Source organism: Neospora caninum, chromosome XI (assembly GCF_000208865.1).
Source record: "Neospora caninum Liverpool complete genome, chromosome XI".
In the NCBI taxonomy this organism is placed as follows: Eukaryota; Apicomplexa; class Conoidasida; order Eucoccidiorida; family Sarcocystidae; genus Neospora; species Neospora caninum.
The window spans coordinates 2432306-2459227 of record NC_018397.1 but is presented as its reverse complement, the minus strand read 5'-3'; the positions used below and the strand labels follow the sequence as shown (position 1 = coordinate 2459227).

The following is a 26922-nucleotide window of genomic DNA, read 5'->3' as shown; positions in this document are numbered from 1 at the left end:
CAGTCACCAGAGTCTCACGGAGAATGTGTTACGATCATGCGGCACACTGGGGATGCTGAAGGCCTGATATCACCGCAAACACGGCCGCTGACGGGAAGTGTACACCGCCAAAGTCATTGGTTATCGTTGTTCAAAAGCGATCACCTGGGCAAAAAACCGTTAGTCGTAGCTCTTCGGATGGGACGCCTGATGCCTAAACATTATTCTTTCGTAGCAAAACCTGCACGCAACATTTTCCTAATCTGAGTATGCAGCCAACCTAGGTTGCTTGGAAAAGTTCGACGCCAAGCAGTATCACCCAGATTGTGTAGTGTACCCTCGGAGCCGTGAGGAGCTCGAGCCGTTGTGAATGCTGCAACCGTAAAAAGGGAATTGAGAGAATCGGCCACTTGATATGACAGAAGCCTCCGCCTGGCTTCCTGATGGCAGGCGACCGCGGCTCGTAGCATCTGACATCACGCTCATTTCTTGCCTTGACAGAATAGCGACTGCAGGATAAACATTTGGGTGTGCCGGTTCGCCGCACTATCAATCCGAAACCGGAAGGGTCGTTCCGCATTTTTGTCTCCGGACTTCGTTTGGATTCGTGACCGTCTCCTCTGTGTTGGGCTGCCGGGTGATTTTCATTTGACAACGGGCGCCAAATCCATCACTACCGGTTTGTTGTGCAGTCCGCAGAGAGCCAATTCTCGGTTGATTCAGGGACTCTGGGTTTGACGAAAGAGAAACAACTGGGGAAGGTTACCCTCCTCCATTCCCGTTTGCGAGTGCAAGTCTACGTTTTCCTTTTCTTTTTTCTTAGAAGTGGGGTGTATGCCTTGCAACGAACGCATTTTCGGCAGCTCAACCACTTATTGATGAACGGCATGGATGAGTCCTCTTCTTGCCAAACGCCACGATGTCTGCCATCAAGATACAGAGACTTGCCCTCCCGAAAGGCGTCAACCTCAAGTGCGAAATATGCGGCGAGCCGGTTGAATTTCGGTGCAGCGAATGCCCTACCTACTACTGGTACGGAACCGATAACATGGCTTCTTCACGGTACATCCTCATTGACCGACTGGAACAGCGTCGACGCAGTGTTCTTAGGTGCTCGCCCTCGACAACGAGGTTGCCTCAATCACACGAAATCGATGCTTATGCTACTCGATCGTTAAGCGACCGCATGCCATGCCTCTTTGCAAAAGGTTTCCGTTGTTATGCGATGCCTCTCCAGCACAAGAGAACACTTTGAAACAGATTGGTATGGGGTTCTGCACGAGATTCACCAAGATGTCTCAGAGCTACGGGAAGTATCGAAGCGCGTGGGCACCGAGAAGGATAGGCAACAAAGGGAGAAAGAATTGATTTCCATTAGGGTACGCCAGCGAGCCCTGATTCCACTACAGCAGAAGCCTGTCTGCTTCCATGGTGAGCGGCGTGGCTGTCTGCAACGATTAAGGAAGCCCGTGTTTGCCGAAGCCATGGACAACGGAGAATAAATGGCAGCATGGATCTGAAGGTAGCTGGCTCTGCCGGGACTCTGATCCTTACTGGAGTATTCAGAAAAATGGATGCACACCCTGGTCGACAGTCTGTTTTTGCATGCGGTGTAGATTTTTCGACCAAAGCGTATATTAGATCAAGTGAGATTGATAGTCTGATCTGAAGCTCTGAGTGTGTAATTGTATAGGGAACGCAATATCACGTGGGGAACATCAATGCAGACCCACTTTTTCGCCACCCTGCAGAGGTAGAAATAACAGTAAGGACGTCGGCGTCCGTCTCTACATAGAAAGAACCATCATAGATCTTCAATGAAGGAATGGGGCGCCAGCTGTTGTCTGTGGGTTCATGTGAAACGAGATTACAGACAGCTTTTATCCACCCGCCGCTCGGTTAGCAAGTCATATATCTTCAGCTTTGTTCTGTGCTCCCAGCACAAAATTTTGGAGATCAGTCGGGCGACGGCTCAGAAGTTCGTCGTTCAGGGGCGGTACGTCCTCGCGATAGCAGGCGCCCTTCAAGCGTTGAAAATGTCGGAAGCTCTGTATGGCTCTGACTCGATGGAGGTGGTGTCTTCGCAACTCCTGCTTGCAGAAGTTCACCTTGGTACGCCTCCCACGTGTCTTTAGACATCAACCCCGGGGAGGCTGTGTCTGCACTTCTAGAGGGTTTACCTACGACTACTGAGGACTCCCCGGAGTGACGCCCTCATCTAAAGGCACCACAAGTACCCGTGGTCGCAATTCGATATTGCACACCTACTAAGTGGCCACATTGAAACGGGGATACCGGAGAATATACACGGGGGCGGCCACCTGCTCCGGCAGTTCCCGTTCCTTCGAATTTGTTCAATAAGGCGAACGAGTGGTGAGGTCGAGGGAAACGTCCACACCATTCGAAATTCCTCTTAGATTCGTCTTCCTTCAGGACTGCAACGCCTCCAATCAGCTGAAGAGCTGCTGACATTGGTGCGTTCGACATACTGTCAGACCATAGTCAAGATGGTCTGCCACCAGAAGTGTACCGGGACGATATGTACGGGGTTTGTAGCTCAACCATTCTCGTGCGAAGCAAGCGTGCCGTCAGAACGCTTACTTCGGCCCGCCGTCAATAGTCTTCTGTTCGTGCGTTAGGTACCGTTTTTCCCTAATGAGGAAACAAAAAAATGGAGCTCCCGTAGTGAGGGGCTTCCAGTTATAATGGCCGGAACCGAGCTAAAGGCCAGTTGTGCTGCTTTTGTCGTTGTGTTTCTGCGGATAGGTCAACTGGTCCCTGTTTAAGCACCCAGAAGCGGGTCAGCGAATGAGGCCGCACCTGTATCGCAACATTGGTCGTCTGCATTCCGCTCAGCAGCGCCACGATGAGGCTCTCAATGCATTCGCTCTCGCAGTGAGTCCGCATGCTGTTACCGCCAGAAAGCCATTGTTGACCAACTCGAAAAACGTGGCTGATATTAGTCCAGCTGAGACACTGTCTGCCCCCTGGATTTGCTTCTTGAGAGGACCAGATATTGTACATCGTCATGATGTGGTCGGACAGTTCCTCGTTCGTTGTGATGGCCTCCTCTTCACGAGTGGGAACTGAGCCTGATAGCGCAAGAATGCGGTGCCTTCGCAGAACCATCCCTGCCGAGGCAATCCAATCGTTGCGCCAAAGGATAAGCGTTTCGCGCTGAAGTTTACTTGCGTTGTATCATTGTGGAGTAAGGGGTCTAGAGATCTGACAAAGCGTTCTCATGCACAAGGGTACCGCATCACCGGCTCGACCACGGCATCGTAAGATGCCTTGATCCGTGATTCCTCCTCCCGTACCCTTTTCATTGGACAAGTGTTTGTCGTTGTCAGCATAGATGCTGCAGACCTGGGTACTCTGTCAACACTTTTTTCCTCCTCTCTAAACAGTATCGATCCGTTCTGCGTGCAGATTTACTATGCAGCGTGTGAACACGGCGCCGAATCATTCAGAACTGCGCCTTCGTATTTTTACATGGTAAGGCGGAGCCTCGTCTGCTCCCACTCCCTGTCCCAACTGGAGACAGGGACTGACGTCTGTCTCCAAGTTCGTGGACCGATTCGTCTATTTTTGAGGGGATGGATCGAGACGTTTGCAGTATGCTGGAGAATACCAGCCTCACCACGACGCACGGACACAGTTCCGTGCCGGCGTCTGTGCACTTGCCCTCAGGCGCAGGCGTTTAGGGAGAGCAAGAAGTCACATAACTGCGCGATGCGGTTCTACGCAAAAGTCTGCGACATTTATATCAAGTGGTTTGATGCTGCGTACATTCGCAGCTCGCAGCGAGGCGATACTCAAACTTCTGCGGGCGACAGACACTTGGGTCAGGGAGCGGCAGTTTATGTACGATATCGCTACTACACTTTAAAGAGGTTGCTAGATATCGGCAGACATTAATCCAGCATTCTCCCCGTGAGTTGCACGTCCGTAGTGCCAACCGGTCGGTACCGCTGTGGTTTGACAAGCTGAATGTTCTCTGGCTTCTCCTAAGGAAGCAAGCTGCATCGTTGGTGACTTTCTACCGTCATACAAGTTGTATCAGGCGAAGCAGAGAAGATATCTATGGAGCATTTCAGCCGCATCCAATGGCTTGACGCCTGTGGGGTCCATGATACCAAACTAGAATGTGGTGGTCTCCAGTGTCATATCTATCGTTCTCACGGGGTGTTGGCATGTTGCGAGGGCTCCTGCAGATGAGATAGAAATCCAAGAGGCTATCGAAATTATGCACCACATCCACCAGCAAACCGAGCAAACGCTGGGCCGTGACCACAGATGCACAAGTGAGGAGTGATGGCGGGGTGAACCATACTGCTGCTGGTGTGCGGCAGCAGGCTGTGCCCGTGTTCGTAAGCCACGCGAGTTGTCAATAATTCGCAAACACCGCTGGGAAATAAAAGTCCAGGAGGAGGATCGGCAGCCTCAGCCTCCACAGGCATGGCCGGATTTGTTTACGCTCTTCTTGAGGAAGTGCACTGAAAACGGGGCGGTGAACAGTCAGCCGGAAACGGCTTCCCCCTGCCGTTTGGCATGGTGCCACTTCATCGGCAACTAAACTCTCTCCAAACTCCGATGCATCCTATCGTGGACTCGTTTGAACTGCGTCGTCGGCGTGATGCTGCATTCCCCTGATCGAGCTCTCCAAAATTTGGCAGCTGCCTCTCTGGGCGTTATGCTTGAGTGGTTCAAAATTTAAGACGGATTTATCGGTTCAGTATTCTGACTGTTTTCGTGCAGACGGCGCACGAGCAGCTCTTGGTCTTCTGCAGGCCCACGTCAAAGAATTTGGCCCCGCTGTCGCAAATCTCGAGGCAGTAAGGATTCTGTGATCCGAAACATTGGACTGGCGAAAGATACTGCCAGCAGCAAGGGTGACACGTCCTGTTATTGACTGTTCCGTAACCGTTCAAAACAACTCTTTCTCAGCGCTATCTCCTTGTTATTCTAAGGAGGCAGAGGCTTCCAACGTGTGTGCACCGTTGCTGGTCCTGTATGTGACAATGGTGCAGGCAGTGCAGGGCCTGAAGGAATCTCTCGGTGACAAACACCACCTAACGATACAAAGAGCGAAGGAGCTGGCGATGGTCTCCTCAATAGAGGCCATCCACCAGAAGACTAGGAACCAGCGGGCCTTCTAGCTCCTCTGGTTGCCTCTATCAGAGTTCGTAGAAGTCGTGTGGAGTATGCATGAAGCTCATTTGATGAGCAAAACGACGCAGAACCGCAGCTGCGTGCGGTGGAAGTGACTGGCCTTAGATTTTGTGGCGGCATGCATGGGCGATGCTGTCTGGACTTTGTCCGATTCCGGATACAGATTTACACAGAATCAGGGGACGACGCATCGTTTTTGGAAACAGAGGCTGCGACAAAAACCACTCATAATGCGTTTCCTATCACCTACGAGGAACGTTGACCAACCGACATTGTAACGTCGAACCTGCCGAGAGACTCTATACTTTGTGCGACAAGCCGGTAGCCACTGTCGCGTAGAACATCCGCCGACCAGTCACTGAAATACCACAGGTCCAAAGCTGCTAGCTGCCTGACGCGATCACTTCTGAAGCTCTTCACTGTGCCCACTTGGTGGACCGACGGGAGCCCGTTTTTGGACGGGGTGTCTATGCACGGAAACAGTCACCGTTTCAGTGTCGCTCGCTTTACTGGTGGCTCTCCTGCTGTAGGTAACACACCCTGCCGTAATAAAAACTTTTGGCTGCAAAAAAATAACTCTCGGACATAAGAAATCTCATGGTTTCTACAGAATGGTGTGCGTGCCCCCCGAAGTGCGCTCTTTCGCGCGATACCTGGGTTTTCTATCGCTTCCCGTCACTGCAGAAAAACTAGATGACAATGGGAGTTATTTTGACTTGTTAGCACGTACTAAAACTTGTAATTCATTCTCGTGCTGGTTCCCATTTCCGCTATGAGGAAGAACCATTCCACTTTCCCGCACACATCACCGTGTTCCGGGGTAACTTCATCAAGGCGCTGTGCAATTTGCGATACAGTGAGACGAGTAGTTCAGATGCCTTACTCTTGGCCGTCTACAACGAACTAAACAAGAACGTGAAAGCTCCGCGCCCAGCCATCTGCCCAACCACTCCGAGCAATAGCAGTTACGAGGACCATCTTGATCACATCGTTCATGCGCTTTCATGCGCTTGCCGCCCGCCAATACTTTCGATTCACTCTTGATTTCTGGGGCACGAAAGCGTTCGTCGACTATCCGTTTGTTCTGGTGGCAGGTGACTTCAGCGTACGATTGTGAGCACCAACACTCGCTGAAAATGCTCCTTCACGCGGAAATCGACGTCTGTGCAAATAGCCAACGGCTCCAGAATTTGACTGTGCTAACAGGACTGGCTGTACATCCTTCGTCGGTGGACGTATGTCACTTAAAAAATCGCTGCTGGGTTGCATTATAATAGTTATATGAGGAGATGGAATGAATACAACGGGCTGGGTTGTATACAGTACGACCAAAACAGAGTGTCTTTGGGAAGCAGGACGTACCAACGGAACGTTTCCGTACATAGGTCTCCACCTCTCTGGTGTCCAGGCGCCCGAGGAAAACTGTATTGAACGACATCATGCTGAGGAAAACCGCGAGACGATAGTTAGCCGGCTGCATGAGACTCCATACAGAAGAAAGAACTCGATTCTACGTAGCTCAAAACGACGTAGAGTGTGGGGCGGGAAAGCAGGCGACGGTGCGATTGCAAGCGCGCCGTCCACAGAAGGTTTTTCTATCTTGAGAGATCGCCAATGTTCACAGTCCCCTGGACGAACTTGTAAAAACAGCTCGATGTTGCAGAGTCTGGAGAGAGTACAGAAACAATTGTATGTAGCACGGCACGTTTCTTCGGTGGGAAGCTTCAGAAGCAAAGATCGATACATGTGCGGGGGCTTGCATGCGATGCTCCGCACATGTGACGCGTTTAAAGTAAACTGCTGTAAACTCCTTTCCCTGCTCACTATCAGGGGAAGCCTTCTTGTGAGGTGACTTTGATATATCTGGGCGGTTCCTCTTGATCGACTTCATAGACGGTGGATGCCGCAGGGCAGAGGCCTCGCATTTCGCAATGGCCAGGCCACGCCAAAGATCAAAGCGACACGACTGGTAGCGCTTGCCGTAAGGAGTCGCCTGAGTAGACACTGCTCTGGCCGCCTCGGAGGGCATGGGACACCCAGTTCCGTAGTCTCCCTGTACCTCCGAGAAGGCTTTCCGCTTTATCGGAGATCTTGCGTATCGCAGCTAGCGTCTCCAGACGAGTAGCTTCGAAGGATATGGATTCTATAGCCAACGGTGGAGCTGTTGGGAGCACCATGGAAGATCCCGTAGAAAAGCGGCGGCCACAGGACTTTCACCAGTGTCCTCAAGGGCTGGAACCAGAGAGATCGACGAGTTACGATCTGCCAGTCAACGGCCGATCGGTTCCGGGCCACCAATCCCGTCCGACTGGTACCCGGTTTGCCTGCAAGGAAGATTGTCCGGAGATACAACGCCTGATACAGGAGGTCTTAGCAGCGCCACGTGAGGAAGACTATGCCGGGGCGAGTCAAGAAGAACGACTCGGAAAAGAACTCCTTGCTTTCTTCGGTATCGAGACAACATCATCCCCAGCAGACCTCGACTTCCTTGAGGACCTTGTTGACGAGAGCTATCAGAGTCTCGTCGCTGAAGATGCAGACGGAAAAATTATTGGGTTTGTAGCTTTGAATCACTCACCTCGCCTGCTGACGAGTGAAATACAAACAAAAGAAGAAAGCCTCTCTTCCTTCTTGTACAAATGGCCTGAATGGCTTCAAGCAACTTACTCCATCAACGGCGTGGGGTGCCTGTCAGGTACTGCAACCGATCGACCGAGGGGAACGCTGACGTCCAGCGGAAGATGTGAAAGGGACACCGCTCAGTCTACCGCCACTCTGCGTTCTGACGAGCCGCTGATTACTCCGAGTAACACTCTATGGATCGGCTTCCTCGTTTACAGTTCGACTACGGCTAATGCCGTCCTAGCATCGATGGTCGAGGCTACGTTCGCATCAGCCTTCGAGCTGCGGAACCTTGCAGTCTTCAATAGGTAAGGCGGAAGCCATCGAGGCAGTTGCGCGATATCGCGTTGGAACGCGCCATACATCCCCCTCACCTTTCAAATCCATGGGCACCCTGCGCTTCGTTAAACTTACCTGGAGTATCCTGTAAGCTTCTCTAGTATGCCCAACGCTGCAGGAAGCCGCTTCTAGGAGAGATACTATGTTACAATTGGTGTTGTTCATAAAGCCACCACACGCGCTGACAAGGAACGTTCTTGCACCAGTGTTTTTCATCTGACAAATCATCGTCGGCGATGTCTCTCTTCACGTACTACGAAGTAGATGCCAGCCTCGATGTGTTACAACGTGATCACGCCGGTCAACCAAACGAGTCAGGTATTTGTTGTTTTTACTTGCTGTGGCCTCTCCGCGACTGAACTGCAGAACCGACTACCTGACAGAGAGCCCGGCCCTGCTACCGAAACTGTTCGACACTTTCACTCCTCTCACTCCTCAGCAGATTTGCCCTAAAGAGGCAGGTGCTCTTACAGTTCACTTCTGCACTCGAGACGACTGTATAAAGCCTCTGAAGATACGACCGGCGGAGGTTGAGGATTACGATGACCTTGTCAAAGTCTTCGATTCAGCGACGGAACTCCGGCCGGCGGACTACGGGGAATTCTTTCTAGCGGAGTTGATCGGCGGTTAGTCACCAAGCGACTCCTCACCTTTAGAACAGACCGAAACAGCGCCACGCCTCAATATTAAACCGTTCAATCTGTTGAGCCCATCTGGGTGAACCTCGAACGTGTAGATACCTGGCGTCGTTTGTCTGCAACAAGACCATGGAATGCGGATCAACTGCTCTGTTCGATCGACGCAGTTCACTTTGTCGAGGACTACAGTGATTATGCGTATGTATGTCAGGCCAGGATGATCGGAACAAGTGCTTGGCTGCAGAGGCGGATGGATTCGCAGTTGGCCTGGCATCCTTTACAACTGATATTGACATCAATTTCCTAAACAACTGCTTTGAGCTCGAGAACTACGACTTCCTGGTTGATCGAGAATACATGAACAAGATCAGGACCACAAGGGTACGCGTTTGCTCAAAATGTTTCGCGCTTTGCCTTTCTGCAGCTCCAGCTCGATCCAGCATCCGGCTCGTTAAGCCGTGACCCACGATGATATGGCGACAGCACCTCTGCCCAGAGCACTTCTACCATGAAAGGCAATTGTGAACTTTTACCAAAGTGCAGAGCAGGACTTAAGACTACTTGCTTCCGGCTGCTTGCTCATGACTTCTGCGCGGGCGCTTCGGTATCTGGTGCTGCCGTCAGACTTTTATGCAGCATCGAGGGACCCAGTTGTTGTCCCCGAGTGGAGGCATGCCCGGCAGTAAGAGCTATTCAGGGAGTCGCGAATCAGTTCCTACACTGAAGCCATGCTTCGTTTTTTCCCAGCTTAGATCACACGGTATTAAGCATGCGTCTCAGCCTCTACATAGCAACAAGCAACTGAAGCTTCTCGGAGAATGAGGAGTGTGTTGAAGTTACGGTTTTGTAAACATCTGCAACTAGCATGGACGATCCGGGTACCGGCGGAGAATAGAGATGACACACAGGTTTCTGCCGGACTTTTGCTTGTCCGCCATGCATGGGACCACCTGTTCACCTGCACTTGCTTGCCTGTTTTTTTCGGCCCTCGAATGAAGGAACTCAGCTAAGAACTACTGATGGGTCAAGTGTAGGGAATGCAGGAAAGACGGGCAGTGAACCTCCGTAGGAGGTGCTACACCACGCCCGAAATATGCTTCTAAGCGGGAGTACCGTTGCTCCTGCCAGCAGGTGTTCGTGGGGTGGGATAGTCGCACGACCGCCCTCGCTCTGTGTTCCCTTTTGCAGTAGCTCGGGATCCTTCATACGGGTCTGATCTTGGCGAGTTGTTACAAGAAACGATCCAAAAGGTCCCCGGTGAGGACGCGCTACCCTAGCACTCACGAGTAGCTGGCGAAGACAGTGGACCTTCGCGGTAACATCGCGATGTGTCGGACAAGAAAGCAGCCGTATGACGCGCCCGCGGCTCCTGTCAGATAGGTGTCTCCATATTAGGATGTTGCGGCCTCAGGCGATTCACGTTTCACGCCTTACCGCGGATGTCCCACCACCACCGGGGCACATGCACGCGACCGACTGAAACACCCAACTAAGAAGCCGACCGGATGTGGGAACTCAGCCACCCTGCTATCCGCTGCCTCAACATTTGGAAAGAAGCACATATGCAGAAACGAAAGCTGGCGAGGAGACATCCTAGCGACCCTGGGAAAACCTACACAGAAACACATCCCAGGAACTAGCAGAATGACGCCGCTCCTCGACAGGATACTCTCAATCGGAGCTGGATGTGCAAACTCGACGCTATTAGAGCTGCACAGCCCTGAAGCGTGCCTCGCCAGCACATCCATCAAGATGTTCTAGTTTCTCGCGCTGGCATGGATTCGCACAGGTGGCTTCAAAGCATTGTTCACGTCGGTGCACCAGAATGAAGAAGGTCTGATACCTGTTTTTGGCCTATTTCAGACTTTGAAGAAGGTGGGAGATGAATTCAGTAGACGTGACGTAGCATCCTCGTGGGAGGCGCAGCTCCACCCGCTGTGCTCAGGTGACTCGGCTCCGCGATCTGCGCTCGATGCAGCTGAAACCCTTTCAACGATGCCTGCGCGAAAGGACTGCAGCCACAAAAATGCAGAGCTTTGTGAAACCGTAGTAGACTACGTGGCCCCGATTGAACGTTGGCAGGTGGACCGATGTTTTTATGGAGTGAATTCAAACATACTGATTTGTGATCCCAGAACGGTCATGTACCCCGTCAGGTCCCCCAACTTCACGAGCTGAACCAAGTGCTGGACATTAAGGAGGCGCTTATGTTGATCATCTGGCAGGTAACAGTGTGAGCAGGAGCACGCCTTCTTGTCGCTAGGTCGCTTCTGAACACCTAGAAACAGACAAACGATCATCTTCCTTTAAACCTATGCAGTGACAAACCGCTGCAGAAATGTACAGCACTGTTCTTAGCAGTCGGGTGCATGCGGACTCAACCCTTTCTCTCCGTGCTCTGCCCGGAGATCCCGCTGACTCTGCATGACACGACAAATGTTTGGGGAGGTGCTAAATCAACACTTCGTGGAGGGTTTTCTGTACCTCGGTGCCACGACCCAGCGCTTCGACCCCGAAGATTCAGCTAGCTGCGCATTAACTGTAGCCTGTGGTGCTTGCGCTTCTAACTCGTGAGCGCCGTTCGAGGGATGTCACTGCCGAAGCCGCGCTACGTTTGTCGCGCGCAGGTCCACTTCACAGACGCCTCCCTGAGATCTGCATCAGCAATAACTATAGGCCAAGCTCTTTCGGCATTCAAGGTATTTATGAGTATCGACTGTCTTGAGGTAAGTCTCCACGCCATGTTTTTGACACACTTTCACGGCCGTAAGACTTGTACACGATGACGACCGAGTCGCGCCTCGAGTCGGAGTACCGTCTCACAGGAGTCAACCGTGAGGAGGGACTTGCACTGCGCGCTGCTGACAAATCGAACAACGACAAAACTGGGTTAAAGTCCGGTCGCCCTGACCCCGAAATCAGTTGGTATGTAGCAACAATAAGATATTTTTTCCGAAGAAACACGTACACGCACGGCCGAAGGGCCGCACCGTGCGGCGGTGCGTTCGTTCTGCTGCTAGTCAGTAAAACCGTACGCAAGTTGTTTTTCGTATCTACAGAGACAGCGAGTGGCTTCATTCCTTCTCGAAAAGTGGGAAGTACTGGCCACACTTTTTGCCAAAGCGGAATCAAACCCTGGAGGAGGCGGCGGGTACGGAGACATCCCGTCTCACCGTTTAGGTAGAAATTCCAGCATCACTCAATTCAACTCCATCTGCTACGGGAAAAATCCGCACCGACGCAGTTCTCTTGCATCTACCGATCGAAGGAGAAGCACCAGGACAGGTAAGGTCCGCTCTGCTGTAGGCGGCCACCAACGTGAATGGTTTATTACCTGTGCCTTGGCACCGGAAAGGGGCGAAAGGATCCACAGCGTCGAGCAGCCCATTCGTCGGCGGGTATCTCGCTTTCGGCTCCGGAATCACTGACCGTGACTCCTTTGTCGTCCGTCTCTCATTCCGATATCATTCCTTAGGCGGTTGGATAGCTCACGCTATTCAGTTTGCCGTTTCTGATGCTGGGACGCCTTTTTCTCCCTGGCAGGAGAGGTGATACCGGAGTCGGATCGAGACATGTACGACTCCAGCGTCAAACTCTACCAGTTCTGGGAGCTTCTGCTGACTCAGCCTGAGCTCTGCATGCCACCTGTAAGAAATTTAGATTAGAACTTTAGGCACGAGCACCCTTGGCATATACGGCGTTTCCATCGTCGCTTTCCCCATCTTTCATCCACGTCAAAGGGTGTCCGTGCATTGAGGAAATTTTGTCCTCTGTTTCCACCCCAAAGCGCCTGCTTGATGCGTCTCATTCGCAGTACCCGTCAACCCGAATATCATCGAGCGGACAGGCGCTTTTCGATTCCTACGCGCAACAACCTGCTGGCGTGTGACTCGCTTTCCGCTGTTTTGCAGGAAGATATTTCGATTCTCCTCCTGTGCCTTCACTGGTGGAGCGACGTCCCGCTGTATCACCCAGCGGCCGACATTTCCAAGGAGAGGTTAAAAGTAAGCCCAGTGAACTCCACGTGGCCTCTAGATCATGATGGTAGAGGCTGGAAGGAAGGGTGCCAGCCTCACAAGGAGTCGGAACGTAAAATCTTTGTCTTCTCCATGACCAGTGGGGCCGAGCCACACGCGGCAGGTTTCGTCCTACTACACCACGGACTTACACAGTTGTCCTTACGTCCTAACGAAGGATGACAACTCTTCTTCGTTTGCCTAATTTTGACATCTCTATTCGAACCTGCCGATGCACGCGACCGGCAACGCGATCATAACGGAACTTGCCCCGCTGCTATAACCGAGAGAGTTGCTTAAAGGTTTCAAGCGGTTTGATCGCGCTCCCTCGTTCGGCGCCCCGTCCGTTTCAGTGAGGTACGGGATTATGGAACAGCCTATCCCCAGGAGGATGCACGTGTCCCGCCTTGCTTATTACAGAGTGCACTTCAGCGTCTCTCTCGAGCGGCCCTGGAGTGTTTTGCAATGACGTACGGGACTCCGGGATGGCTTCAAAAGCTCCCAATAGATCACAAAAACGCCTTCGCTATCAATATTTTCGGACTGGACAAGCAGGTGAGGCGTCTGGCCCAGAATCCCGGGATGGCGGCCACTCTCTGCTTGAACCATACGGAAACATTCTCGACGGCCAGCTTACGTCTTCTAGGGTTCGCATTGACGCAAATGCATGAACATTCCGAAACCTAATGGTGATGTCGCGTTTGACCGGTCCTACAGTGTCTCTTATTGGACCCTCGAAACCTCCTACGCTGTTCTGACCTGTCTTCACACACCCCGTTTCGACTGCATCTCAGCACACGGCAGGCAGTTTGTCTGTGAAGCACGCAATCACATTCGCCCGCCCACCCTGCGAAGGTCGCTTTCATCCCTAACAGCACTCTAGGCCTTCTACATCTCAGTGAAACACGATCCGGTTGTCAGCGAGAGACGGACTGACACGCGAAAGAACACCCGCAAACACTAAAGCGACATGTCACCTTCCGGAGGAAATGCAGTTGGACGCGTAGGCAATAAGACGAATGGCAAGCGTCATGTCGTGCTAACGCGCGCGTTGCAAGGGTTTCTGCCACAGAAAGCCTCATGGGGAACAGGCGTCTTTACTGAGGAGCGGACCGCTTAAAAGTTGAAGTGGGTACAGGACTGCGTGCATGTTTGTTTCCGTTCGCAGCGGCACGCCCAGGCCCTCGAGCTGATCGTGCCCGCGTTTTCAGTTTTCAAAGACAAGGACTACTGCGTAATCCTGCAGCCTCCCTCCGCGCCAGTGCTACCCTTTCTGCGTTACTTTAGTCCAGAGAGGAAGAGACAAACGAGTTCTTCCAACCAACTGCTTTTCCTCCTTCACCGGCAGACACTCCTGACCACGCCCCTGTTCAGGTAACCAACCCCGCTGCAGTCGTATACGACGGACCGATGGAGGAGCTACGTCCCGTCCGATCGTCACCTCCGCAAGAGCGGGCGGGATCGACAGGGGTAACAAAGGCTGCTCTAGGAACGCAGGGGGTGACTGGTGTGTCAAACGGATCAGCAGGGGTAACAAAGGCTGCTCTAGGAACGCAGGGGGTGACTGGTGTGTCAAACGACGCGGTCGGCATTCGCCGAACGTGGAGTGTTACCTTTTCGGATCTCCAGCGCCTGACGCGGTAGCTCCTGTTCACGGCTTTTACAGGCGATAGCGTTCACTTGCTCGGTGTGACTTTCGACTCTGATGGAGGCGTGCTCAGTGTCGCCCTTTCTCTAGGGAGATGCGCGAGACGGATGTTGCGGCAGTCCTCGAAAGAGCGGCGAGCGTCGGCCTGCGGCTGAGTCAAGAAGCTGTCATGAACGCCGTTGAGGACCCGAACGCCAACGACTCTGATGGGGCGGCAAGCAGCTGCGAGGATGCGATTGCCGACTCGCTCGCAGCTTCGCAAATGGGAGAGAATGAGACGCCAGAAATCGCCAGTGATTGTACATCTTTCACGCGGAAGTTCGCGAGGGGCATGCAGACTGCCGAGCCATTTCTCAGACACCTATGTACAGAAGCAAGGCGACACATCTGTTGACGAAGCTCCTTTAACACGCAAGATGTTCATCGTTAAAAGTCGCCAGCACACCGCTACTACGAAGGCCGACGAGAGCATCATGTAGAGAATGCATGGAGTAATTGTGGATATCTTATTGGCAGATTCCTCTGGGAGACCCTCCTCGCAGATGCACTGAAATACACGACTCGGCTCCAAATATGACTCTAACTCCAACGGCCGTCGCCAGGCACCAGACCAACACTGCGCCGAGCCGTAATAGTTTGTTCGATGAGGACGGAAACCGCTCTGCCGTATACACCTGTGTGACACTGTTTGATACTGTACCAGCTGCATGTGCCACTGGATAACGCGAGACAACGCCACGCGACGCGGTCTCGCAGAGGACACCAATTGGCAAGAAGTGGTTCGACCCCGTATGGATTCACCGTGCGATCTTTTCTGAAATCCAACCCTTTCTTTTTTCATTCCTCTTCGATTTCCTCGACTCCTCAGCGAGACCGGATTCGGCAACAGCAACAGTCTCGCGGAGGTCGAGCAGCAATCTAGACTGTCCCCCTGAGCGCTTTGTCGTCGTCGGCGTCGCCTGCGGTGAAGCAGTGGCGATTGCGGAAGTTCGCATTGTTCACGCCGCAGAGCTACAAGACATGATGCTCAAATACCAACTAGAGCCGTACATTCTGCATTACCAGAAGCGGAAAATGCAGGAGGTACGCGAGGTCCTGGAGGAGCGACGATCCAGAAGAGAAGCTACACGCAAGTTACGCCGCGTTGTGGCCATGGACGAATCTGAACCAGACGAGGAGATCGAAGCGAAGCTCAGCTACGACGCGTTCGGCGGGCATGCAGTCATCGATGTATGCCTACTCGACTCCGCATTTCAGTACCACGAGTCACTGCTTCTTAGAGAGGCTATGCGGTAAGGCGCACAAGAAACGTTCCAAAGGCCACACCCGCCGTGGGGCTTGGGGAAACCAGCAAACGAATTGATAGCAGCGCGATGGTTTTCGACGTGTTCGGCATTGCGAAACATGGAGCAAGGCATGCTTGCTTCATCTGAAAGCACCTCTGCAAAAGCTGACAAGCACGTTGGTTTCAAAACGGCAAGGAAACGTCTGTCTAGCCCACAGACCGTGTCACACTCCCAGGGGACCATTCGAGCCTTTTCCGAGAACCGCTCAGACTTCGCCTCAAGCAGCCCTGTGTATGTACTCGCCTTGCACCGAAAACGTGGGGCAAGCGAGCGTGTGCGCGGCATGTCTGTGCGTTTGTACTCTGACGATCTTGGCGCCACGACTGAGCAGTACCAGAAGGTTTGAAACGTGTATGGGCTTTCTCACTCAGCTTAACAGGAGCGAAGCTGCTGCACATGGTTGTGGAGCCGAAGGGGTATGTATCACCTTCATTCTACCGCTTCTTCCCAGTGAAGCCCAAGGCAATATCAGCCATCAAATACGTCGACACGATTAGACCTGACCATGGCTTTTTCGTCTCTGCAACAAACGGAACCTCTCAGCTTGGCCCAAGCCCGCAGCCGGATAAAATTACGGCAACAGTCGGGGGGCGTCGTCGACCCGTCCAAGAAGCCTTGCATTTCTTCAAAACCCATCAGGCAAGACCCAGTGAAGTATCATGATACAATGAATCCTGGCATTCTACGGAGTGGCGGACGGCATATATATATATATATATATATATATTCGTATATATATATTCATATATATATATATATATATATGTATACATATGTATGTATATATATATATATATATAGATAGATAGATAGATAGATATAGATATAGATATACACCCAAGCATGTGGGGGGCAGAACCGTAGCACCCCAGACACAAGCGGACAAAGTTAGCCTTACCCACTTGATCCATATACAAAAATATGCGTAGATACAGTTTGCCAAAAGAAAATTTACTCTACCAAAGTGCATCTGCATGTGGCTCATCCACCCGTACTCTATTTACCCATTTGTGTCTGAATGTGCCTACGGTCATATTCACCGGTGCCTGCAATGGTCCACGCCAGTCACAACACAAGGCGTAGTGTATCGGGAACTATTAAGTAATTTCGGTGTTCTTTCGCATGCGTGAAATGAACACCTTGTGACTGTTGCGCGTTCCTGTGGCGCCGAATACGCGCTCGCTGTCTGTCATGCTTGCCTCTTCGTTGGCCGATAAACTTGACTCCTGTTTTCAGGCCATCTCCCTTTTGATATGCCGCCCGTCATTTCTTTCTTCTTACACGTTCACGTTCTTTCATCGGATCGTCGTCGTCGGCTTCTCCTCAACAGCTTATTCCTTCTTGAAGCATCTTCTATTCGCCAATCGCAGTTTCCTGTTCAAAGACGTGACTCTCCTGGCCCCCGGAGGCCTCCCGTAAGACTTTTTGTGGTTCGAGTTGGCAACGAAGCATTCAGGGGCGTGGGGGGGATTCGCCGGCTCTAATGGCCGCGAAACACTCTGGCAATCCAATTCAGTGCTGATCGACAGCGCCGGGGTGAATGAGGAAAAAAGCTGACACAGGAGCAGTTGCGTGTGCCCGCAGAGAGAAATATCATTGCCTTCCAGACGCATGTGTAGACAACTGTTCTGTGCTAGAGGTGACGTCCACGGTCACTGCACGGCGGCCATGGTTGTTAAACGCATACGGGGAGAGACACGTAGACAACGCTTCTCCTTTCTAGCTGAGGCGTGATGTCGTGATATCGTTTGTTGCATTTCTGGCCTGCCTGTCCTATCCTGAAAGTCGCCTGATCAGCCACTCCTGAAAGTTCTGTCTTTCTTCCGTAATGGCGTCGGCTGCGCCACACGACTTCCTGCGGGTAATCCAAAGATGGACCTATCCTTGTGTTTGAGGCACGCGGTGCCGTCGTTTGTCCTAGAACAGACAATCACATTTTCGGCCACTAGAGTCCTTTTCTTTTTCTGTGCGTTCCGCCAGGCTGGTCAATCGGGATGTGAAACCGCTCCTTTCGCAGAGTACGGCTGACTACGATGAAGCCTCGGAAATCAGGTATGCGCTGCATTACTGTTCCGGTTTTTGTGGTACTCGGAAGCAAACGCGCCACGTACGTTCCTTTTCTCTCCAGCTTCGAATGTCTGCGCTGGATTGGCGCTTGCTCGTTTCTGTAGGAGACTGCTGCTCGACCTGCGTGTGCGAGTCGTTGACCGGAGAATTCACCGGATCGATCGGCGAAACAAGTTGATCTACCTCGATGCCGGCGGTCGCACGGACATCATCGGGGCTTCCAGGCGCTCCGGTACACGTGGCGAAGAGGGACTGTCAACTGAGAATACGAGTGCGAACGACAATCACTCAGGCGAAGGTGACCTCGACAGCCCAGTGCTCCCCTATGACTTTCTCGTCCTGGCCACGGGTATGCAAGATGCAGCCCTCCAGTCGATCGGGTTGAGGAGTTGGGGACTGCAGGAGATTCACATGAATTCCAAGTCACCAACAATGATGAAGCACGGTGACCAAACAGGCGCTGGAAGACGCAAGGCCCCAAGTCCGAGAGCGCTTCAACGAGTCAATGGATGCATCTCCTCTGCGGACCCGTGGCTGTACGATCTTCTTGAGGAATCAGGTAAATAGCTCCGGCGCGCTCTCCTGGCTTCGTTGAAGAAATGCATTTGCTTCGCCGCTATCAGAAAGGACAGAAGAGGGTGAAACCCGAATGTTCTGAAGGAAGCAGCGAGTCTGTGAATGCGTTGGCTGTACTTTGTTCGCGTCCTCGTTCCCACGGCCTACCAATGGAGAGGACGCGGCGTGGATATCTCAGTTGCGTCGAAAGCCTTCGTCCATATGCGAAGAGAAGTGCAGTACCGCTTTGTTCTTGAGCATTCCGTCTCGAGCCCGTGCCAACCCAACACGCGTATTGCCGCTGGAGGGAACCTGTGCGTTCAGGACCCTACCTGGTTCCGCTGAGATGGAATCCTCTAACCTCTGCCGTAGTCTACGGGCGATCCCTGGATGCATACTGCCTAATCCATGGGCTGCTTAGCCGGGACGTGCCTGCTCAGAAAATCACTTTAATTCTTCCTCCAAGGTTAGCGGGACTGCACAGTGAAATACTTATCCTCAGAAGTATTGTCGCGCGTTCGAGATGTGGACTGCCTTGCCAGTGTCGCTCTCTGTAAGATATTTGAGAAAATCTCCGTAAGATATTTGAGAAATTCTCCTCTCTCTCGAATTCGCTTTCAACGATATATAAGAGAGCACAACGGAGGGCTCGATTCTAAGACGAGCGCAGTCCAAGGCACGACCAGCCGTCTCCGACCGATGTGGTCCCACAGGGACTGCCGTACTCTTTTCGGAGGCCATTCCTCTGGAAACACAGTTCCGACGGCCTTCATTATGGACGGTCTGTGTCTCGTTATCCCTGGACTTGGGTATCTCACATTACCGCAAACCAAGTTGAATTCAAAGGGAAGAAGTGCAGCACTTCTTACTGTTGTTTCTAAGGCAGCTGAACTCCACTGACTGCACTCAGATATGCTGGAAAAGGCTATGGCGATCCTGTTTTGCGGCGACTTTTTTCCTTGGTTTGCCCCTCAGATCGAAAGCAACTGCCAGCGGTGCGTGTCCTTGGATCATGCTGATTTAACGAGGAGACACAGCAATACCAGTTGAACTTGTCACTCCGCAGTCGTGGGTATCCCAGTAGCTTCAAGTCAAACTCGTGAGATGCTCTCGGCGTGGACAGCCTTTGCGCGAGAGCGCTGTGGACAGCTGCAGCGTTTCTGAAAGAGAATCAATCAGTCACGTCTGATGCTGTCGAGTTTCGCTGCCTTCATTGAAGGTGCGACAGACTTTCCAGAGCAGCCCTTGATGCTCGCTTCCTCTTCTTCGTTTTCTTGTCTTCCCCTTTTGCTGACTCAGACAAAGCTTCTCTCATGCATTCTGTGGTCCTCCGGCTGAGCCGTTCCTCCTGCCTTGTCACCCACGCAGAGCCGCAAGATCAAGAGGATGAGATGCTCCCCGTTTCGGAATTCGTCGAAGGAGATCCGATGGAAAGCAAGTGCCACGATCTGCTCGTAAACATCGGTGTGACGCTTTTGGACGGATACACTTTGAGAGGCGTGGTTCCAGATGGACGTGGCCGATTGAAATCCATTTTGCTGGAAGACGCAGGCCTTGAAGGGGTACGTCACAAGACACAAACCGTTAGTGCTTCTCTAAAAGGGGAACTCTCCGGCCGTTTTCGGCACGTAGTTCAAAATTCGATTACACAAACAAACCCGAATGGGTCACAGAACTCTAACAAATGCTACCAGTTCACGTTCTCGCCTGGACGGTTGTCATGTCCATTGGAGTCGTCCCCAGATCACGTGGACACACAGTGATGTAACCGAATAGCAACGCGAGTGCAGGGGGATGCCAGAAAACTGGTAACTCGAGTGAATAGATGTTCTTCGTTTCGTTGTCTCCGCGGTTTGGACCGTCGCCTTTGTAGACAGAGAAAGGCGTCTCCGAAGTTGCTGCGTGCTCCCTCTCGCCGCGCGGTGTCGTTGCCTTCAAAGACGAAGACGACATCGTCCAGTCTCGGCGAAGTTTTATGGATGAGCTTGCGGATGACTGGCAATCTGGAGGGTGTAAGTGGAGCCGAAGCTCAGAAAGGCAGCTTCTAAACTTTTTTTTTGCAGAGCCGGGTGTGGTCGGAAAGAAAAGGACAATCTGGGCGGTACAGTCACCTGTCGCTGGTCATCGCCTCTCACCGGCGCACCGTTTGTTGCGCTCTCGGAACTCACGATCGCAGTGTGGCAGGGACGAAACGTTCTCTGGCAGGGTAGGACAGATCATAAGATGAAGCTTCACATCGGTTCAAACGTGAAACTGCTCTCTTTGACAAGTGTTGCCAATCATCGTCGGCACGCGTTCACGGTAACGAGTCGCTTGCGCTGGCCTTCCTGTCTCTTTCGTTTTCCGTCAGGCGCCATGGCACGCGGAAACCAACTCAAACCGTTCAACGGTCCATCAGTCACATCGCCCTTCCCGCCTGTGATACAAGAAAACGTTCCGACCTCGCGTCTGCAGTCTCTCGCGTGCCGTGTGCTTCTCACAGCTGACCAGAGGAACGTAGACAGCGATATGTTTGAAGCCATTCATCGAAGCGGTCTCGTGTACGATGGCAGACTCGTCGTCAACCACCGTTTCCTAGTAAGCGATCGCCTCGCCGTTTTGTGCGGCGACTGCAAAATATGCGCATGGGCGAAAAGACAAACAACACTGTCGGAACCCACACCAAGTTCGGATCTGCCAATACGAACGGTTTTAGAGAGGGACTAGCCGCACACACGCAGTGGGTCAAGGAAGGTGCTCGAAACAGACATGAGGAGAAGGCTGACGGCTGAAGCGAAAAGGAGGGACAGAGGTAGAGGTTCTACATGAACCCATTGTTAATCAAAATAACACGCGCCTCACTGAGAGAACGGAAGAGGGATTAACGGGGCCTGATGTTGACGCGTGAGCATCTCACCATGCAAAGGGGAACCACGGAACAAAATGGTGAGTTTCAAGGTAACGGAAACGTTGGCGGATATACGTGGCGGGTTTTCGCTAGCGTCTGCCACTGTCAATTGCGTGTGTCTGTTCCGCTCTCTGTTGCTCGACTCAGCGATTCATGATTGAATGTTCCTTCTGTGCTCGCACTTGCCCAGACAAGTGATCCTTTTATCTACGGTGGAGGTTCCCTTTGTGAGTTTTCTCGGGAGTACCGACCGACTCGGAAAACCAATCTGAAACAGGACAGCTACAGTGGAAGAGAGGTGAGGGCGCACATGTGCGACGGAAAGTACAAATCAAAAGTGAGGAAGAGGAGTCTATCGTTCTACAGCTGGCTTCGCGGGACTGGCCTTTCCCCGTCGCCTCCCTTGTGGCCCCCTTTCGGTCCTCGCTTTGTTCGCCACAGCCCCTGTACACGTCTCTCTGCGGTTCATCTCCGCAGCCACCTTCGCGGTTTTCCCCCCTGGTCCTGTACTTCGTTGTCCGAGTGTTTCGCCGCTCTGTCCCTCCTTCAGATTGGCTGCTATCTTGCGGCTTCGGTAATACGGCGCCTCAATCCTCTCTTTCTGAGCCCTCGCCATCCGCCGGCTTCTTCGCCGTTCTTCGGAGACCATCTCCTCGACACGCGTATCTTACGGCCGCCAAAAGAGTTCCTTGTCCCGTTTGCCTCGGTGAGCAAAACACAACGTAAACAACGTGGCAACAGCGAGAAACGCGCCAGGCAGATGACGGCTGCGAGCGTTCCAGATGTTTTGGATTCGCCGGAAGCGTACGTCATGCAGCCGCGTCACTTTAAAACTCGTGGAGGGAAACCGGATCTCTTCCCTTTTCTGGCGTCTTCGACGCAACGTTTTTCACCAGAGACCGTGCACGCTCTGCGGCAGTTATCTTCTGCTTCATCATAGGCCAGAGAGCCTGGTGTATGTACCTACACGTGTCTGGGTAAACCGTTTCCGCGTTCACACTCCCGGCGACATGCCCGGTGTATCGTTCCGTATGTGAGCGGGGTGGCATCGTGAGGGGCGTGCACGAACAGGGACTAGACACGTACCGATATGCACATCAGTCTTCACAGAGAGGGCGAACGACGGTGGCCCTTTCAAGGCTTGTCTCTTTGCCTTCGCGTTGCCTTCCTGTACGAGAGACGGGGCAACCAATAACCCTCGAACAGCGCAACAGTTACAGGCTGTCCAGCAAAGGCAACTGTCGAAGGCAGTGTTCCCTCTGTCCATTCTTTCGGTGGTCCTCTCCCACCTTTCGTTGTCCACCGTGTGTTTCCAGTCATCCGTTTCTGATCCATGTCTTGCTCGTTCGTTCGGTGTTTTCTCCTTTGTTCCCAGGTAGAGGAGTTGTTTGCAGCCCCAACCGTGGAGGAGCTGCAGGCGTACCTCAATCGCCCGCCGGATACCGGAAAAGAACGAGGCGACAAGAGTCGGCTGACTTGCCTTCCTCGGTTCAAGTTCCCGCTATGCGTCCAAGGCGGCCTTCCGGGTGGCCTCAACTTTTACCGTCTTTCCCTGTGCACTGGCTGCCTCTCAAAGTCCGTGCAAAAACGAGAAAACGCAACATGCAGAATCAACTCATGTTTCCACTTGCTTCCTCGTAGCCCCAAAGGATTACGAGCCCTTTCGTGAATTACGCGAGCAACACAAGCCAACACCAGATGATCTGTCCGCATACCTGTGGGTAAAATCACGCGAGGGCGCACAGACGCAAGTGAATTTCCGCATATACATTCTCATATGCACATCTATGTATATATATCTATATATATGTGGTGTCCTGCCTTCCCAAACATCTCGTAAGTATCGCAGACCTCAGTGGTATTTGTCTCGACACGCTTCGTGTCTTTTCAGACATACCTGGTGGCCGTCGCAACCATCAACGAAGAACGCTGCTCATCACGCGCGGCATTGTCATCCGCCGTCCACTGACATTCCTCCTTCACATTCCTCCTCGTCGGATGCTGCTCCGGACTCTCCATCCTCGTATTCCCCTCCTCAAAGGTCGTCTTCTTGTCTCCTTTCCAGTCAGCCTTCGTCTCACTTTCCCCGTGCACCCTCCTCCCCACACTCGCGTTCTCGCTCCTCGTCTTCTGACTCCGCGGCGTCGGTCCACCGTACAGCACGTTCGCGGCTTCTCCCGGCAGCAGCCGATGAGTCGGGAAACGAAGAAGAACCTGAGAAGAACAACGACAACCGAATAGCCACCGACACACTTGAACTTAACTGGGGGGATGCGATTGAATCGAACGCTGGCCACGCAGAAACGTGGAAACACCTTCTGTCCGTCGAGGGCCAGATCACCCAGATCGACCTCGATGCTCTGCAACGGATGCGTCAATTCAAGTATCTTGGTACGAAGTCGCCACAGGCATCCACGACACGACAGATAGGATGCGTTACAGATTGCCGAGGGCGAGAGAAGACCAGGTGACCGAGAGTGCATAACCGCGCTCGTTAAAGCATCCGTGCAGCAGAAACGTAATCGTGTAAAACGCACGCAAGACAAGCATACGCAGGGATGCATGAACTCCCCTTGCAACTCGACAGAACACGGTTTCATTGTCATTCATTGCGGGTACGGTCGCACATCGCAGATCGCCCATGTAGTGAAGGGACAGATTGAAGCTGGCCGATTTTTTCCCACGTCGATTCAGTGCCGTTACTGGCCCGAATCTCCCCTGATCTTGGATTGCCTTTGTTCATTGCTCTTGCAGGACCAACGCGACTGCGTCTGGACGCCTTCTTCTTCCTCATGGGCTTACCTATTAGCTTCTTTAGCAGGGTTCAAGAAAAGAGACAAGGAGGAGATGTGGCAGACTTGATGGCTTTTTTCAGCGAGGACGAACACTGGTTCGAAGCTCTACTTCACTCGCGGTGAGAACAGACACCTGAGCGAACGAAACTCAAGGACAGCTGTCGCGATTTCTCCGTTTCCTCTGACGAGGCGTGGTGGTTCGCCTTGTGACCTCCCAGAAAGTTCCCACCAACCGTGATAAGTGCTACAGGATGAAGGGAATGACTGGGAACAGGCCAAAGAAAGAGAAATCTGACGGGAGGAAACAAAGACCCGAAAAGGACCCAGGGAGATAGAAGGAAACCCCGAGGGAAGAAGCAGGCAGATCGAGGAGATAAGGGATGCGCGTCACCAGAGGAAAGACGCCCAGTAGAAGCGAAACAACTACCGCTGGATGAACAAGAAGAGATCCACGCGGATAAGAAACAAAAGAAGGTGAAGGGCCGTTGCCCCGCTGCCGTCAGCAGACCAAAAAAGGGAAACATGCAACAAAGAATACGCTTAGAATCGAGCACAGACGTGAGAGAAGGAAATGCACGAGGAAAACCGAGATAGGCTGACAAACCGAAAGGGAAACTGGCTTTTCCACGTCCAGTCTCTTTTGTGGCACGTAGCCTGATACCCATGTGTTCTACCCGTCTGAAGCTAGCAGGCGCGCGCAGTTGTGAAGTGCCCGTTATAGCCCCCTTGCCTTGCCGACTAGGATGTCAACCGTTTATCTTTTTCTTTCCATTCAACAGTTGTTTTGGACGCTTTGCGCGCATGCCTTCTCACCTTTCCTTCACGCACAGTGTCCATTTTCGAGCAGCCCCGCTTCTTGTGTTCGACATCTCAGAATGGCAACATTTATAAGGCTGCAGCAGAGGCGCTTAGCTAAGGATGGCCGTATCAAGCAATATGTTCAAACTGCAATACAGGTTTGTGGCGCTCTGAAGCGAAGTTCGCCCCCTGAAAACAGACTAGACATGCCGGAACCTTTGCTAGCTTCCCGATCGAGAGAACCCAGGGAAGAGGAAATGCGTGTCCCTTTGCCGTTGCGCATTATCACAAAATGTCACACTGCGGGCGTCTGCTTCTCTATAGTCTCTTTTTTCCCACTTTCCTGCACGTCCTCTTGCTGGCATTCTTTCTCAGTTTCTGCGAGAACAACGTGAAGACAACCCTCCCCCGGAAGCGTCGTCAGACCTCCCTGGGTCAGGAGTCTTGTCCCCGAGAAACGGGGACAAGTCCGCCTTGCGCTCGCACAGAGCGACGCCGTCTTCACGGACAGGAACTGCATCTGAAGTCGGTGGCCCAGATTTCGATGGAGGTGACACTGTGGACAGCCAGAAACTCCGCCAGAAAGCAGACCTCGGCGACCGTGGCGACTCTTTCCCAGCAGGAGAATCTCTTTCCAAACAAAGACAGTTTGAACAAATCCGTTTGCAAGCAGACCGCTTAGCATCTCTACACGAAGACGTGGACAGAGACATGAGGCGAATGATACAGGCCGAGTTAATTGAGTTCCTTCGAGAACACAGGGATGAGTTGCAGGCATTTTATTTGCCGCCAAAAACACCTCACGGGCAGAAGGCAGCTCCAGATGCCTGACATCACCGAGACACGGCGGCGCGCGAGGGACACAAGGACGAACCGGAAATTACCACAGATAGATACTTTGCGCAAGGTGTTAAGAAGCGGGGGGGATAGCAAGGGAACAAACACTGCGTAGACGCCAGAAGGTGTAGCAACCGAAGAAAAATGGTAAAGGCAGTTTGACGCCAAAGGCGAGAGACGAAACCTGTGAAGGCGCCGAGCAGCGTGCACTCGTGAAGCCTGGATGCGTGAGAATGTGTCGATTGTAAAGGCAAGAGAGCGAGACTGGTCTGTACGATTACTACGATTCTACCGCCGCATTGCTGTACTTGAAGCCAACACAGCAAATGCATGCTTCCGGCTTCCTGCCTGTCGACGGCACTCTACCGCGCCTGTTCTCTCTATACACTTCAATGTTCCTCCATCTCACGTGATTCACCAATCTACGCTCTACTCTGTTGGTGGGCGGGTGCGCGCTTACGCCCACAGTGGTGTCGCCAGCGCATGACGCTTCGGTGACAGTTTCACCAGTTCTGTGTCGCCGCGTGAGCGGAAACGTACTAAACGGTGGTAGCATCGAAGCCGTCCTTATTCCCAACCATAAGCGAATATACAGCCAATCCCGCTGTCTTTAGCACTTTAGCACTGCAACGTTTCCGAGAGGTCTTCCTCTTAAGATATTCGTTGATCGCTGCCTCGGTGGGGAATAGGCGCCGTTATACCAAACACGTGCACTGCCGCGGCCGTTTCAAAGGGACACACACAGAGCGAGGGAATGAACTGTCCGCGCTCCTCACGGGCAGTTGGGGGCCCGGGTTGATGTGCGAGTGACACAATTGCCCTGGGAAGCACAGGAAGAACACCACGCCTCCGACGCAGCAAACAGCAACGTGGGAAGCCGGTCGGCACACCTGTTGAGGCACGAAGCTAGGCGATACGCTCGAAAGCATGGCATTCCGCTCATCAGTGCAGTTGAACACCCGGATCTAAACGACAGACTTGGACATTTCTACGGGTCTCCTTGTTGCGGTTTCCGGTCTCGCTCTCTTTCCAGCTCTAGCTCGTTCACCCCCTTCGTGTCTTCTGTCGCTGTGCCGTCTGCCTTCCCCTGTCTCTCGCAACGACTTGTTCCTTGTTACTCCGCTGTACGTCCGCGTGTCTCTGTAAGCCGCATTCAGGAGCAAAACGAGCGTGTCACCCACCGCCTGTTTTCCTGCCAGATTCTGTGAGATTAAGGCCGCGAA

The 26922-nt window shown here is 52.7% G+C and overlaps 1 protein-coding gene across 1 annotated transcript; it reads left to right on the top strand.

The window, feature by feature from the left end:
* Positions 1-898: 898 nt before the first annotated feature.
* NCLIV_056000 (hypothetical protein) lies at positions 899-25544 on the top strand (the record flags this gene model as incomplete). Its single annotated transcript, XM_003885154.1, has 32 exons — positions 899-1089; positions 1217-1358; positions 1920-2091; positions 2413-2453; positions 2746-2874; positions 3670-3843; positions 4124-4283; positions 4738-4814; positions 7516-8081; positions 8479-8738; positions 8962-9131; positions 10907-10975; positions 11378-11476; positions 11810-11930; positions 12294-12397; positions 12662-12754; positions 13187-13321; positions 13935-14140; positions 14505-14707; positions 15283-15706; positions 16132-16176; positions 17131-17175; positions 17741-17812; positions 17932-18386; positions 19682-19944; positions 20256-20394; positions 20865-20959; positions 21820-21975; positions 22645-22823; positions 23335-23660; positions 24024-24183; positions 25238-25544. The coding sequence occupies 32 exons, from the start codon at positions 899-901 to the stop codon at positions 25542-25544; spliced, it is 5778 nt and encodes a 1925-aa protein (XP_003885203.1).
* Between the last annotated feature and the right edge of the window lie 1378 nt (positions 25545-26922).